At 35.4% G+C, this 12,434-nt stretch overlaps 1 protein-coding gene across 1 annotated transcript in view; it reads left to right on the top strand.

Moving 5' to 3' along the window:
* LOC115453705 (facilitated trehalose transporter Tret1-like) overlaps positions 1 to 12,434 on the top strand; it is a 36,529-nt gene that overhangs the window by 11,403 nt on the left and 12,692 nt on the right. Inside the window, exon 2 of the mRNA XM_037441855.1 lies at positions 6,466 to 6,695. Within this exon, the coding sequence (XP_037297752.1) occupies positions 6,466 to 6,695 (230 nt within the window). The remainder of the gene's footprint in view (positions 1 to 6,465; positions 6,696 to 12,434) is intronic.

Genomic DNA, 12,434 nt, shown 5'->3' with positions numbered 1-12,434 from the left:
ATGCTTATTTTCAAAGAAATTGTTTTTTTCATTTACCAGTTTCATTTTCAAGGTCGAATCTATGAATAATAATGAAAATTCTTTTGATAATATGAATCAAAAGAAAAAACAGTTTGAGTTTAAACTCGATTAAAAAAAAACTCAAACATTGAAACATTATATGTGGCGAAACTGGGGTATATTGCGAAATGCAGCCTAAGGAAGCTAAATCGTGGAGCCTATCTTTCTATTTGAACAAGGTAATTTATTCAAACTACATTGAACATTTCTCTAAGCAAGTGAAAGTGGTCTATTAGGATGTGATCAATTTAAAAACTAGTTTTTTCGAATTCCACACACAGTTAGCTTCTATGATTTACGATTTTATAGCGCTTTCTTATTTTTTTTTATTCATGATTTGATTTTGTATAATTTCATTTGTATAAAATATCCGCCTAAATTCTTAATGAATCGTTTAAATGTCATTTAATTTTAAAATAATTAACACTCTTATTTATGTATATGCGAATGTTAGACATTAAAATACAAAAATAAAACAGATTTTCATATTATAATTTACTCCCATCCTTTCGAAGACTGCAGCCTTCATGGTTAGGCGGGGTGCGCCAGTTTTCGCAACTTCTGCAAAAATATAATATAAAAACCGCGATAAAGTCCGATTTTTTTTACAATTAGCACCCTTTTTTATATCTTCATAATTGTAACAAAATTTTTAAATGGTTTATTTTAAATTATTAGTAAATTTTTTTTTTGCATTTTCGTCACCACTGCCAGACTTCTGGAAACAATATTCAGATTTGAAGCATTTTCTTTCTATAGAGAAAATAGTTTTTTTTTTTAAATAAATTCAAGCTTTATTCATCTATCTTTTTATGCAATTAGACAGTCAGTATTTAATACAATATTAATAATAATTATATCAGCCGTGTATTATCTACTGTCTCACTGCTGAGCACGGGCCTCCTCTACTACTGAGAGGGTTTAGGCCTTAGTCCACCACGCTGGCTCAGTGCAGATTGGTAGACTTCACATACACTCGATATTCCCATAGAGAACTTCTCAGGTATGCAGGTTTCCTCACAATGTTTTCCTTCACCGTTAAAGCAAGCGATAATTCAGAGATACACACATAATTTTAGAAAAGTCAAAGGTGTGCGCCCTTGGGTTTCGAACCTGCGGACATTCGTCTCGGCAGTCCGTTCCACAACCAATTACTTTATCGCTCTTTTAATACAATAATATTTAGGGCTTATTCACAATATACAAGTATGTAAATAAACTTCATCGTCAACTTAACATAGTATTAGTATTTAATTTTTAATTAATTTTGAATTCGCCGCCCGGGGTATGGGCCCCGGCTAGCCGCCCCTTAAATCCGGGGCTGGTTGATGGTAACTGGAGTGGGGTCCTATAGAATGTCGTCTGATGAGAAATGATTATCCCTCGACAGTCGACGCGATTATGCCGGCCTATTGGAACCGGATATACACGGCTGATCACGGAACGCGACACTTATGTGGACCACTATGGCGGGTTTTAACACTTTGTGTACAGTTTTTCCTTAACATGTGCTCTAGACATTATTCTTGCTAAAATCATGATAGATCAACGAGAAGTACCCTATAAAATTTGATTATGAAATCGCAAAATATGTGACATTAACGGTTGTATCTTGTGATCACGTTGATTTACAAGTTTGGTTTTTTCCCATGGAACCGAATATTTGATATAATTAATTATTTTTCAACTTGATACCTCTCCGCATTATTAAGAAAAAAGATTATGACAAATGGACTACAAAAGGGACATAGAAGGGAGCCTTTTGAGATATAGAATCCTAAACCCAACAATGTGAAACATTTGTGTAAAATACAACACGCATATGAAGAAAATGTAATTTTGCATACCATCTTTTGGTTAAATATGGTTGCACTGAAGAATCTCATGTTTGGTCAACGTTATTTACCCATATTTGCGGAATAAATATATCTTTATCATATTAAACACGATGTGCAAATAAAATGTATTTATAAAACAGTAGATAACTAAAATAAGAATGTGTTTGTATAATTTACATTAGACATTAAACAGTGTAGTTAAAGAGCGGTCATCAGGATCTTGTGCTCAAAAAATTAGCAACTGGTGATAAGTCGTGTTATTTGAAAAGTCCGTGTGACAAGATGCCATAGCTATTAATAAGTATATATAGTCCTTAGATATTAATACTAAAATGACATATTTACAGAAAATATGCTAATTTACCCAAAACGTGTAAATCACGATATGGGAAAAAAAGATTTTACAATGTTTTGCTATTTCACGCTAGATTTAGTAACCATCGCATGAGCAAAAAATTTGTATGACAATCTTCCCAATGTTCGTTCTATATAATCTTATACTTTAGTTTACATTGCTTGATTGACTTAGTGGTGTAATTATATTGTGGGCGATACGACGCTGCTCTGAGGTCACAGGTTCGAATTCCCGGTCGGGCAGTGATGAGGTTTTCTGCTCAGTATCAGCCTGGAGTCTGGAATTTGTCCCCTATATGGTGAAAGACTCGCCTCCTATAACAACAAGAGACGGAACATACATGGCAAACTAGGTGCCATGGTTGCATTTCTGCCTACCATTCGTAGGCGTGATGTTTTGTTTCGTTTATTAATTTGTACCATAATGACAGTGAGAAAATAATAGTGAAACAAAAATGGACTATACTAGATCCCGGGTATGCTCAAAATTCGCCGTTTCATACAATCTTAAATAATATTATATTAGAGAATATTTATATCTGTTTGCTCGAAATAGACTAATTTTGGTAAGAATTCAATAGCAAGAACAGTTCTTTTTACTAGAATCTGGGCTACATTTTGTGACTACAAACTACTTATTCGATAAATTGTCATGTATTAAGCCTTATCGTGTACAGGGGGGCGTGAGGGGAGTGCAAGGGGTTCACGTGCACCCCCTGTGCGGAACAAATCACAGAAAAAATAAGTCACTGAATCACTGAAAACTATTGACAACTGAGGTTTTATTATAGTTAAGCATATACATCTACCCACAAGTCCCAAAAGTCTTGAATTTTTTGGAAGCGAGGCAAAATCAGGCTAATGTCGTCCCCGACCACCTATATTTGTAACTTTGTCATCATCATCATTTCTCAATTTATGTGTGTAATGTTCAGGATGTCTCAGTATTCAAAGTTGCCTTAATTATGAGTTGTGTATTTGTCTGCCAAGTTTGGATTTGCCGCCCGGGGCATGGGCCCCGACTTGCCTCCCGTAGATCCGGGGCTGCCCGCAACATTTTTATTAGAAAAAATATGGTATTGCCTTACTGAGTAGTACCTACCTATTTATAGATAGATGCGGATGCACCTCCCTAAAAGTAATCTTGACGGCGCGCATGCGTGGTTGCTATATTATAAATACATCACACTTGTAAACAGTCTTGTATGGGCGGATTTGCAAACAGTCTTGTACAAAACGAATAGTGTTTTTATTTCCTTGTCCGCGCTCCAAATTAAACGAGAATAGCTATAAAAATATTATTGGATTATGTTAATGATTGCATCGCATCAATATTTGACCTTCGTGTCGTATTTTTATGCAAAATACATACCCTATAATATATATTTTTTTAATTAGGTTAATAGTTACGGAATTTTTAAGTTAATATGTGAGTAATACCTTTCTATTACCTTATAAAGCATATTATACTCCGCGCACGGAGTAGTAAGGTTAGGCATAATTAAAGTTCCTATACTGCCGTGCTAAGCGCAAAAGCGGTATGTCAGTAAAATCTTATTTCGAGATAATCGAAGTTTTGTAACAGTGTTATAGTTTTGTGTGTAAAACTGAGATGGAGAACTCTTTTAATTATTTTTTTTTACCAACTTTTAAACCAGATACCATTATTTAGATAAGTTCATTGGATGGGTATTTCTGATGACATAAAGATCTAGATTTTTTTTTTGAGTTAACGCTTTTCTAAGCGCAAAAGCGGTATATGTCAGTAAAATCTTATTTCGAGATAATCGAAGTTTTGTAACAGTGTTATAGTTTTGTGTGTAACACTGAGATAGAGAACTCTTTTAATTAATTTTTTTACCAAGTTTTATACCAGATACCATTATTTAGATAAGTTCATTGGATGGGTATTTCTGATGACATAAAGATCTAGATTTTTTTTGAGTTAACGCTTTTGACCTTAGCACGGCAGTATAGTGCACAAAAATATATTTGTTGATTAAGTATATGTTACAAGTATATTACCTATATATCGATCGATACATTATTGTTTGTTATTCAAAATTTGTATAATTGTAAAATGTAGGTAGTTTGTAACTTTTCAGACGACCAACACCACAGTCCGCCTTCTGATCATGGCTGCAGTCTAGGTTACATCGAAAAAAAAATATATCAAAATATATAATATTATGGCAAACTTAAGTTTGATGGGGAACTTTGATCTATCCATACTAATATTATAAAGAGAAAAAGTTTGTGAGTTTGTATAATTGCAAGCAATATCTGGAACTTCTAAATTAATTTTGAAAATTGTTTCACTAATAGGAAGCTACATTACTCTTGAGTTCTATAAACTTTATACTTACCACAGAAATATCTTGGAAAGACTATTTCACGCGAAATCACGGGCAAGACGTAGTACTTTTCCTTTTTTATTCTTTATTTTGATTTTTTAATATAGTGTATTAACCTTTTCTGTCAACAAAATATTTTAGGTTAACCTCGATAATCTAATTAATAAGTGTTATTTTTCTGAACATAAATCTGTTGTGTTCATTTGCGTGTTACTAACTGACCAGCATTAGACATTAATGAACAAAATTGACAAGCACAATAAAACGGCTTTAATGGCCGCCATTACAATTTCTTTGTAATGAACTACTAATTACAATACATGGTATTGAAAACGTGAGTTTCCATTTATCTTTCTTTGGGCTATATTTCGTTTTGAGCTATAATTTAAAAAAGCGTCGATAGCCTAGTTGGTTGTGGAACGGACTGCCGAGACGAATGTCCGCAGGTTCAAATCCCAAGGGCACACACCTCTGACTTTTCTAAAAAATTATGTGTGGTTTCCTTTGTGAATTATCGCTTGCTTTAACGGTGAAGGAAAACATCGTGAGAAAAACCTGCATACCTGAGAAATTCTCTATTAGGAATTTTCGACGGTGTGTGAAGTCTACCAATCCGCAGTAGGCCAGCGTGGTGGACTAAGGCCTATTCCCTCTCAGTAGTAGAGGAAGCCCGTGCCCAACAGTGGGACAGTATATATTACAGGGCTGATATTATATATATTATTGTAACGAACCCCTTAACTAACTAATAAAGTACTCCAACCCCGAGAAAATAAATTATCGCGCACCACCATGTGTGGCGCACATGCCTGCTAGTCATCAAGTCACCATAACGTAAATCTAGTCCAGTACTCCCTCCCGTCGAATTGCGAGCCCCTAGTGGTTAGAGATACGGAATCCTTGAAGAGCCCGCCACGCCCTTCGCTTCTAGTTTCGCACATGCTATTGATATTACAAAGTTAATGAAGTACACGCTATCATGCTTGAGTGCCCTTTGCATTCTCGGCCATTACCGGTAATCAAACACCATAGACATAAAATCATTAAACTAATTTCAGTAATTCATCAATTTGCAATGATTATGACGGCTTGGCCAGAGCGGCACGTGATGATGGGGAAATTGGTATTTGGCACTTTTTTAATGTGTAAATTGAGTTTTAATACAAATCGGTAACTGGCTTCGGACGACCAACACTTTAATCGCCCACCATGAAGGCTAAAGTCTTCGAAACATCGGGAGAAAATAATTATATAAAGAACCGCAATTAAATCCGGAAAGATGTTTTATTTCAATGTCAACATTCGCATAAACATACGAAATCAGTATTATTCATCTTACTTCTTACTATACTCTACCTATTATTATAAATGTGAGTTTCCGAAAAATGTTAGATGTTTATGTTTGTTAGAAGTAACCGCAGAAACAAATGAACGATTTGGATCAAATTTGGCACACTAATAGACCATGTCTCGGTTTAGTACTACTTTTTATTTCGATAATTTTCTCCTATGAAAAGTAATGATTTTATTAAATCCAGTATTTTAAATAAATGGCGCTGGCGTAGAATAATGTTTTAGGGACTTTTGCAGCGGGAAAGGGTATTCACGTGGGAGAAGCTGCTAGCAACACCAAGTTCATTTATATTCATACTAGCTTTTACTCGCGTCTCCACCAGCGTGGAAAGGTTTTCCAGGATAAAAGTAGCCTATAGCACTCGGGAATCATGTAGTTTCCTATCAATGAAAACAAAATCAAAATTGGCTTATTAACTCCTGAAATTAGCGCGTTCAAACAAACAAACTCTTCGGCTTTATTATTATAGGTTATTCATATTAAACAAATATATTATTGTTCACAGTAACCATCCCTCTCCTAAACTTCGGAATGGTGCAAGGCTGGCTATCTCCCATGATATCAGTGCTCCAGTCATCCGAGGGCCCGTCTCCAGACCCTTACACCAGCAGCGACATCTCCTGGATGACGTCAGTGACGTACATCACGGCGATCATCTTCGGCGCTCCGATGGGTCATCTCACCGACCGGTATGGCAGGAAGGTCATGACTTTGGTGACGACGCTGTCTCTTATTGTGAGTATCTCTTCTTATTTTCAGTACTTATGTAGATATTGGCTAAGAGGTCCTAGTCCTTTCCAACTCCTTCCTATCTATTTGATAAATTTCGTTGCGGAATAATGACAAATTAGTTTTCCCTGAGACTCGCCGAGCTTCACTGCTCTGTGTCATAATGTGTGCCACTGCTGATCCATACAGGAGTTGTAGTGGTGGGTGTGAGGTCGACCAAGGCTCTAAGAGGTCCTGGGTTCAAACTAAGATTAAGAAAGAATTGGGGTTATTTAATAAGAAAAAGGCGGGAAAGAAATGTTTCAACTATGTTAATAATTGACTACCTTAGCAAGTTAGCTAAAGTAAAAATTAACTAATCAACTGTTGCTTAGTTTAGCGATTTAGTTGCAACAACTGTCAATTTCATAGTAATTACAAGCTTTTGCTAGCGGCTTCGCCTGCATGAAGGAGTTTTCCGAGAAAGAAAGTAGCCTATGACCTTCCCAGGGTCTTAAACTATCTCCACAGCAAATTTCATTAAAAGTAGACATAGAGAAAAACGATAACATACAGACAGACTGAAAAGGGGAATTTGTTTTATAATATGTATAGACAGATTATGCAATTAAGGTAACAATTCGTTTTAAGTGTGATGTAGTACAAATTGAGAGCGTCTGCGCGGCGTCTAAATGTAATTGAACTAAAGATTTATATGAATTAATAGGTGTATTATGAGCGTGGGAAAAATTAATGTGCTCTTTGTTTTCAAGTCCATAAAATGTGTAATTGGAATCTAATTTGATAGTGTTATGTCGACCATTAAAGTTTGCAGCAAATTGCTACACAATTTTAATGAGCAGTTTTTTGTTAAAAAACTAAACAATAACTAGATAAGCGGTACACAAGATCGACTGAAACTAGCAGAATAAAATAATTTGAATTTAACCTGTATTTTTACGTAATTCCATAACAATTAAAATCGTCTCTAAATGATTTTGTAAAGCAAAATATGCATATTTAAAAAATCTGGCTGTACAAACTTGGCTTCCCTAGCCTGCGCGAATAAAAACAAACAAAAGCAATAAAATGCGTACTACTGGCCATCTAAAAGAAGTAGGTAATGGCGTCATTTCCGACTGCCTGCCGCCTGCCAGTTCTATAAAAATACTTAAAAAAAACAGGCGCCAAAACATTTAAAAGTAAAGCGTGACGGATACAATTAGGATGATAAACAAATATTTTTTACACACAGCACGAAACATAAAACGAAGGAAGCAAAACCATTGTGCCTTAGGTTCAATACTCTATGTTTTTATTTCAGTTTTTACGCAAGTTCTACCAATGGGTGCAATTAAGACATTCTTTCCTGATTTTTCTATTAACAATTCTTTTTTCGTTTATTTTTGCGTAAATCTGGTTTTTGACATGGACAGTGATACTTTATATTAACTTATGGCAATTAATTAAACACAATAATGGAATTAAAACAAATATGTAGCCAAGAGAAGTTGAGATAATTTTACGGCATTTAATATGATAGGCATTTGAAGACACTGTTATTCATAAAAAGTTTTGCGCATTGTATTAAATTAGCTTTTGCTTGTGGCACCGCCTGCGTGAACAAGTTTTCCCGGTATAAATATTTTTCTGTATTTAAAAGTAGCCTTTCTTTATGAATTGTCGCTTGCTTTAACGGTGAAGGAACACATCGTGAGGAAACCTGCATACCTGAGAAATTCTCTATTAGGAATTTTCGTGGGTGTGTGAAGTCTACCAATCCGCACCAGGCCAGCGTGGTGGACTAAGGCCTAATCCCTCTCAATAGTAGAGGAGGTCCGTGCCCAACAGGACAGGATATAATACAGGACTGATATTATATTATTATTATAAAAGTAGCATATAACTCTGAGGAGTAATGTAGCTTCCTATCAGTAAAAAAATCAAAAACCGTTTAGTATTTCACGAGATATGTGCGTTCAAAGAAACTCTTCAGCTTTAAAATATATTAATATAGATTTAAGTACTGTTAATTACTTGTCAAAGTCATTAACTTTACTTTGCCCCAGCATTACAAAGGCGAAGTTCTAATAATAATATAACATAATAATATTATTATGAGGATAATGTTTGACGTCACAATTACAGCTGTTATAATAACAGTTTTTATTACAATAATAATCTTCTTTCTTATGTATATTAGTGTGCCTTTATTAATTAACTTATTACTAACTTTTGCTCGCAGCTTCGTTCGCGTGTCAGTTTTTCCTGGGTAACCGTCCCGCTATACATTTTCGGGGATAAAAATTAGTCTATGTCCTTCCCTTTGTCTTAAACTATCTCCATACCAAATTTCATTTAAAACCGTTCAGTAGTTTTTGAGTTTATCACGTTCAAACAGACAGACATGGCGGGTGACTTTGTTTTATATTATATAAAGATTACTTTTAGCTTGTACTGGAGTAATGAGAATCAAATGAAATAGGTAATTACAGTTAATGACTCTTTGTTATCATTTTGATGACTTTTGAAGAATTGTGATTTCTTATGTTTACGCGAATGTTAGACATTGAAATAAAAACTAAAAACTATTTAAACGGATTTTATCGCGGTTTTTTTTATATTATTATTTTCTCCCGACGTTTCACAGAGACCGAGTGAAACCAGCCACAGTTTAACGTGTTCCGGTTGTACTACCATATGTGAGAGGAGTCACCGACAAGATTGGCTACATCCTGAAGCGTGCTTCAATAAAAACCTATTTCAAGCCGCCTAAGAAGATTAGTCAATTTTTACCACCTGTCAAGTGCCATATACCTCTGCAAGAACCGGGTGTATACAAGATAGACTGCAACTGTGGCCTCTCTTATATAGGACAAACAAAAAGAAATATAGGGACCCGCGTAAAAGAACATATAGCTGACGTGAAACACCGACGCTCTACGAAGTCTGCAGTCGCTGAACATTCTGAAGGAGGCTCCAATCATTATTTGCGATTAGACAAGCCACAAATCCTTGCCAAAGAACACCGATTCCTGCCTAGGATGATTCGCGAGGCTATTGACATTAAAAAACACCCAAATTTCAATAGGGAAGATGGTTGGAAGCTTGCACAAGCCTGGGATCCTGTTCTACATTTAATTAAATCGGATCCCAAAAGACCGGCTGCCAGACCTCAAGACACTGTGAGCTCATTCTGCGTAGATCGGACCGTCAACAGATAAAATTTTAAAAAGTTGTATATTTGGAAAATGTAGGTAGATATTGTAACTTTGACTTTACGGATGAACAACACCTCAGTCCCCCCCGTGACCATGAAGGCTGCAAAGTCTTCGAAACGTCGGGAGAAAATAATAATATAAAAAAAACCGCGATAAAATCCGTTTAAATAGTTTTTAGTTTTTTTTTTTTTTTTTTTTGAAGAATTGATATGCCGGATCTTAAAACGAATCTGGGATAAAAAGTTTCAATTAAACAAATGGTTAAAATCGGTGCCGTAGTTGTATTATAGTACGGCTGCAGTGCTTAGGTCTCGGGTTCGAGCCCCGAATCGGGCAGTGATATTATTTTTCTACTCAGTGTCAGCCCGAACCTGGATTTGTGCCCGATATGGCGAATTGTTCGCCCCCTATTACATAATGGGTCGGACTACACATGGCGGAAAGTGGGTGCAACAGTTAGGCTTCATCGACGTAACAGATATTTTTTTTCTAACCAATGTTTCCATCGCGAGGCAACAGCGTTTGGTTATGTACGGAGTGACGCTCATAATATAAGAACTTGAGTATAAGTGTAAACATGGATGTGAATAAAAAATATTAGTCAATAAATAAAATTATTTGTTGGTCAAGTGAATTCAGATTTTGTTCAGTTCAGATTTTGAACAAATAGTTTATATGGACGTTCGTGTCTGTAGAATGTACGTCAATGCCCCTTACCGAATAAATATCTGCAGCAAGCATAATTAATGTTTACCGCTAAAAAAAGAAACACGATTTTGAATTTGTTTACACTTTTTTTCTCCAACACGTCGCTGGCATTCAAGGTTACATGATATATTTGATGTGCAAATTGAATTATATATAACATGACTCTGATACTTTTCAGTGATAATTTCAAATACTTAATCCCGAAAAATAAATAAAGATATGCCGGATCTTAGAACGAAGAGACTGTGGTAAAAACCCTTAATTCAACAAATGGTTAAACTCGGTGGCATAGTTGGTAAATTAAACTATTTTTCGGACTTTATGGGGGGTTTTATATATAATTTTACACCGCCTCCTATCGACAAGCCGTTAGATTTTTAAAATAAATAAATTGTCTACAAAAAATGGTTTATCCGGTATTTGACACAGTTACACTTAACGATCTAATCCATATAAATATAAAATTCCAAATAAACGTTCAGAAACAAGTTATTAATTTTATTTTTAAAATAAAATGTAATTAATGAATAAGCCGTAAATATAGGGTGGCCAAATTTTTTTGTCCACCAGTATAGTTTAATTTAAAGTCTAACATTCTTCATTCTTCTACTAAGTATCTAACATTCTTTGTAAAGGCCAGATCAAAAGTACACTGAACCGGCGGGAATGCATGAAAAGATTGATGAAGGTGGAAGAAGCGAGAGAAATACGCCAGAATAGTGTAAAGTGGCAATCCATAGTCTCTGCCTACCCCTACGGGTAGAAGCGTGATACTGTGTATGTATCAGCACGGAGAATAATACAAATTAAGCTTAGGACTTTGTAGTGAGCCAGCGACGTGTTGTCACGAAAGTATTTTCTTTTTCCTTGGTGACCTGATTGTGTATGATTTATGAATAAAAGTCTTACCCCCTTATTCATAGACGTTTTTTATCTAAGGACGGAGTAAAGCTGTGATAACAAGTCTGTTTCTCAGTGCTGACGGCATGACAGCCCTCGCAGTGCGTAGACATAGGGCCGTTGTGATTGGCTAATATTGAGATACAACAATATTAGCCAATCACAAAGGCCCTATGTCTGTTTCTTAGTGCCGTTGGGCACTGAAAAACAGACTTGTTATCACAGCTTTACTCCGTCCTTAGATAAAAAACGTTTATGAATAAGGGGGCTAGTCGTTAACCTCATTAACAAAGTTATTAAAGAGAGAAAGGTATAGAAGTGATTTACCGTTAAAAAATGTCATGATTCCTTTGATTCCTTCGTACATCGATATATGTATACCTAGTACGAACATATGTCGATGTGTTTGCAGTCTGATTTATTATAGAGCTGTCGATCTTGTAAACAAGTTGATGTGAATAAAATATAGCAAGGGTTATATGCCGTACGTTTCAAAATGTACAGTCAGCAATAAAAGTTAAAGTATAATGATTATGACGAGTTAGATGCTTTTTGTTCCTACAAACAAACTGCGTGAGTAGTTTTGTAGGGTATTATACTAGTATATTATTACATAAAGTTGTATGTACTTATAAATGAATAAACAAAAATCGGTACTTTAAAACTATTCTACACATTAATTTAAATATAGGGGCTGACTGTCGTATCAGTAGTTTCAGTAATATATAGCCCCTGAGCTAGGTGCACCTCTTGGCCTATACCTATATTAAACTTAATAATAATAATAATAATATCAGCCCTGTATTATATACTTGCACACTGCTGAGCACGGGCCTCCTCTACTACTGAGAGGGATTAGGCCTTAGTCCACCACGCTGGCCTAGTGCGGATTGGTAGACTTCACACACCTTCGAAATTCCTATAGAGAACTTCTCAG

This window comes from Manduca sexta, chromosome 4 (assembly GCF_014839805.1).
Source record: "Manduca sexta isolate Smith_Timp_Sample1 chromosome 4, JHU_Msex_v1.0, whole genome shotgun sequence".
NCBI lineage: Eukaryota > Metazoa > Arthropoda > Insecta > Lepidoptera > Sphingidae > Manduca > Manduca sexta.
The sequence above is the reverse complement of the archived record's forward strand: the minus strand, read 5'-3'. Positions and strand labels throughout refer to the sequence as shown.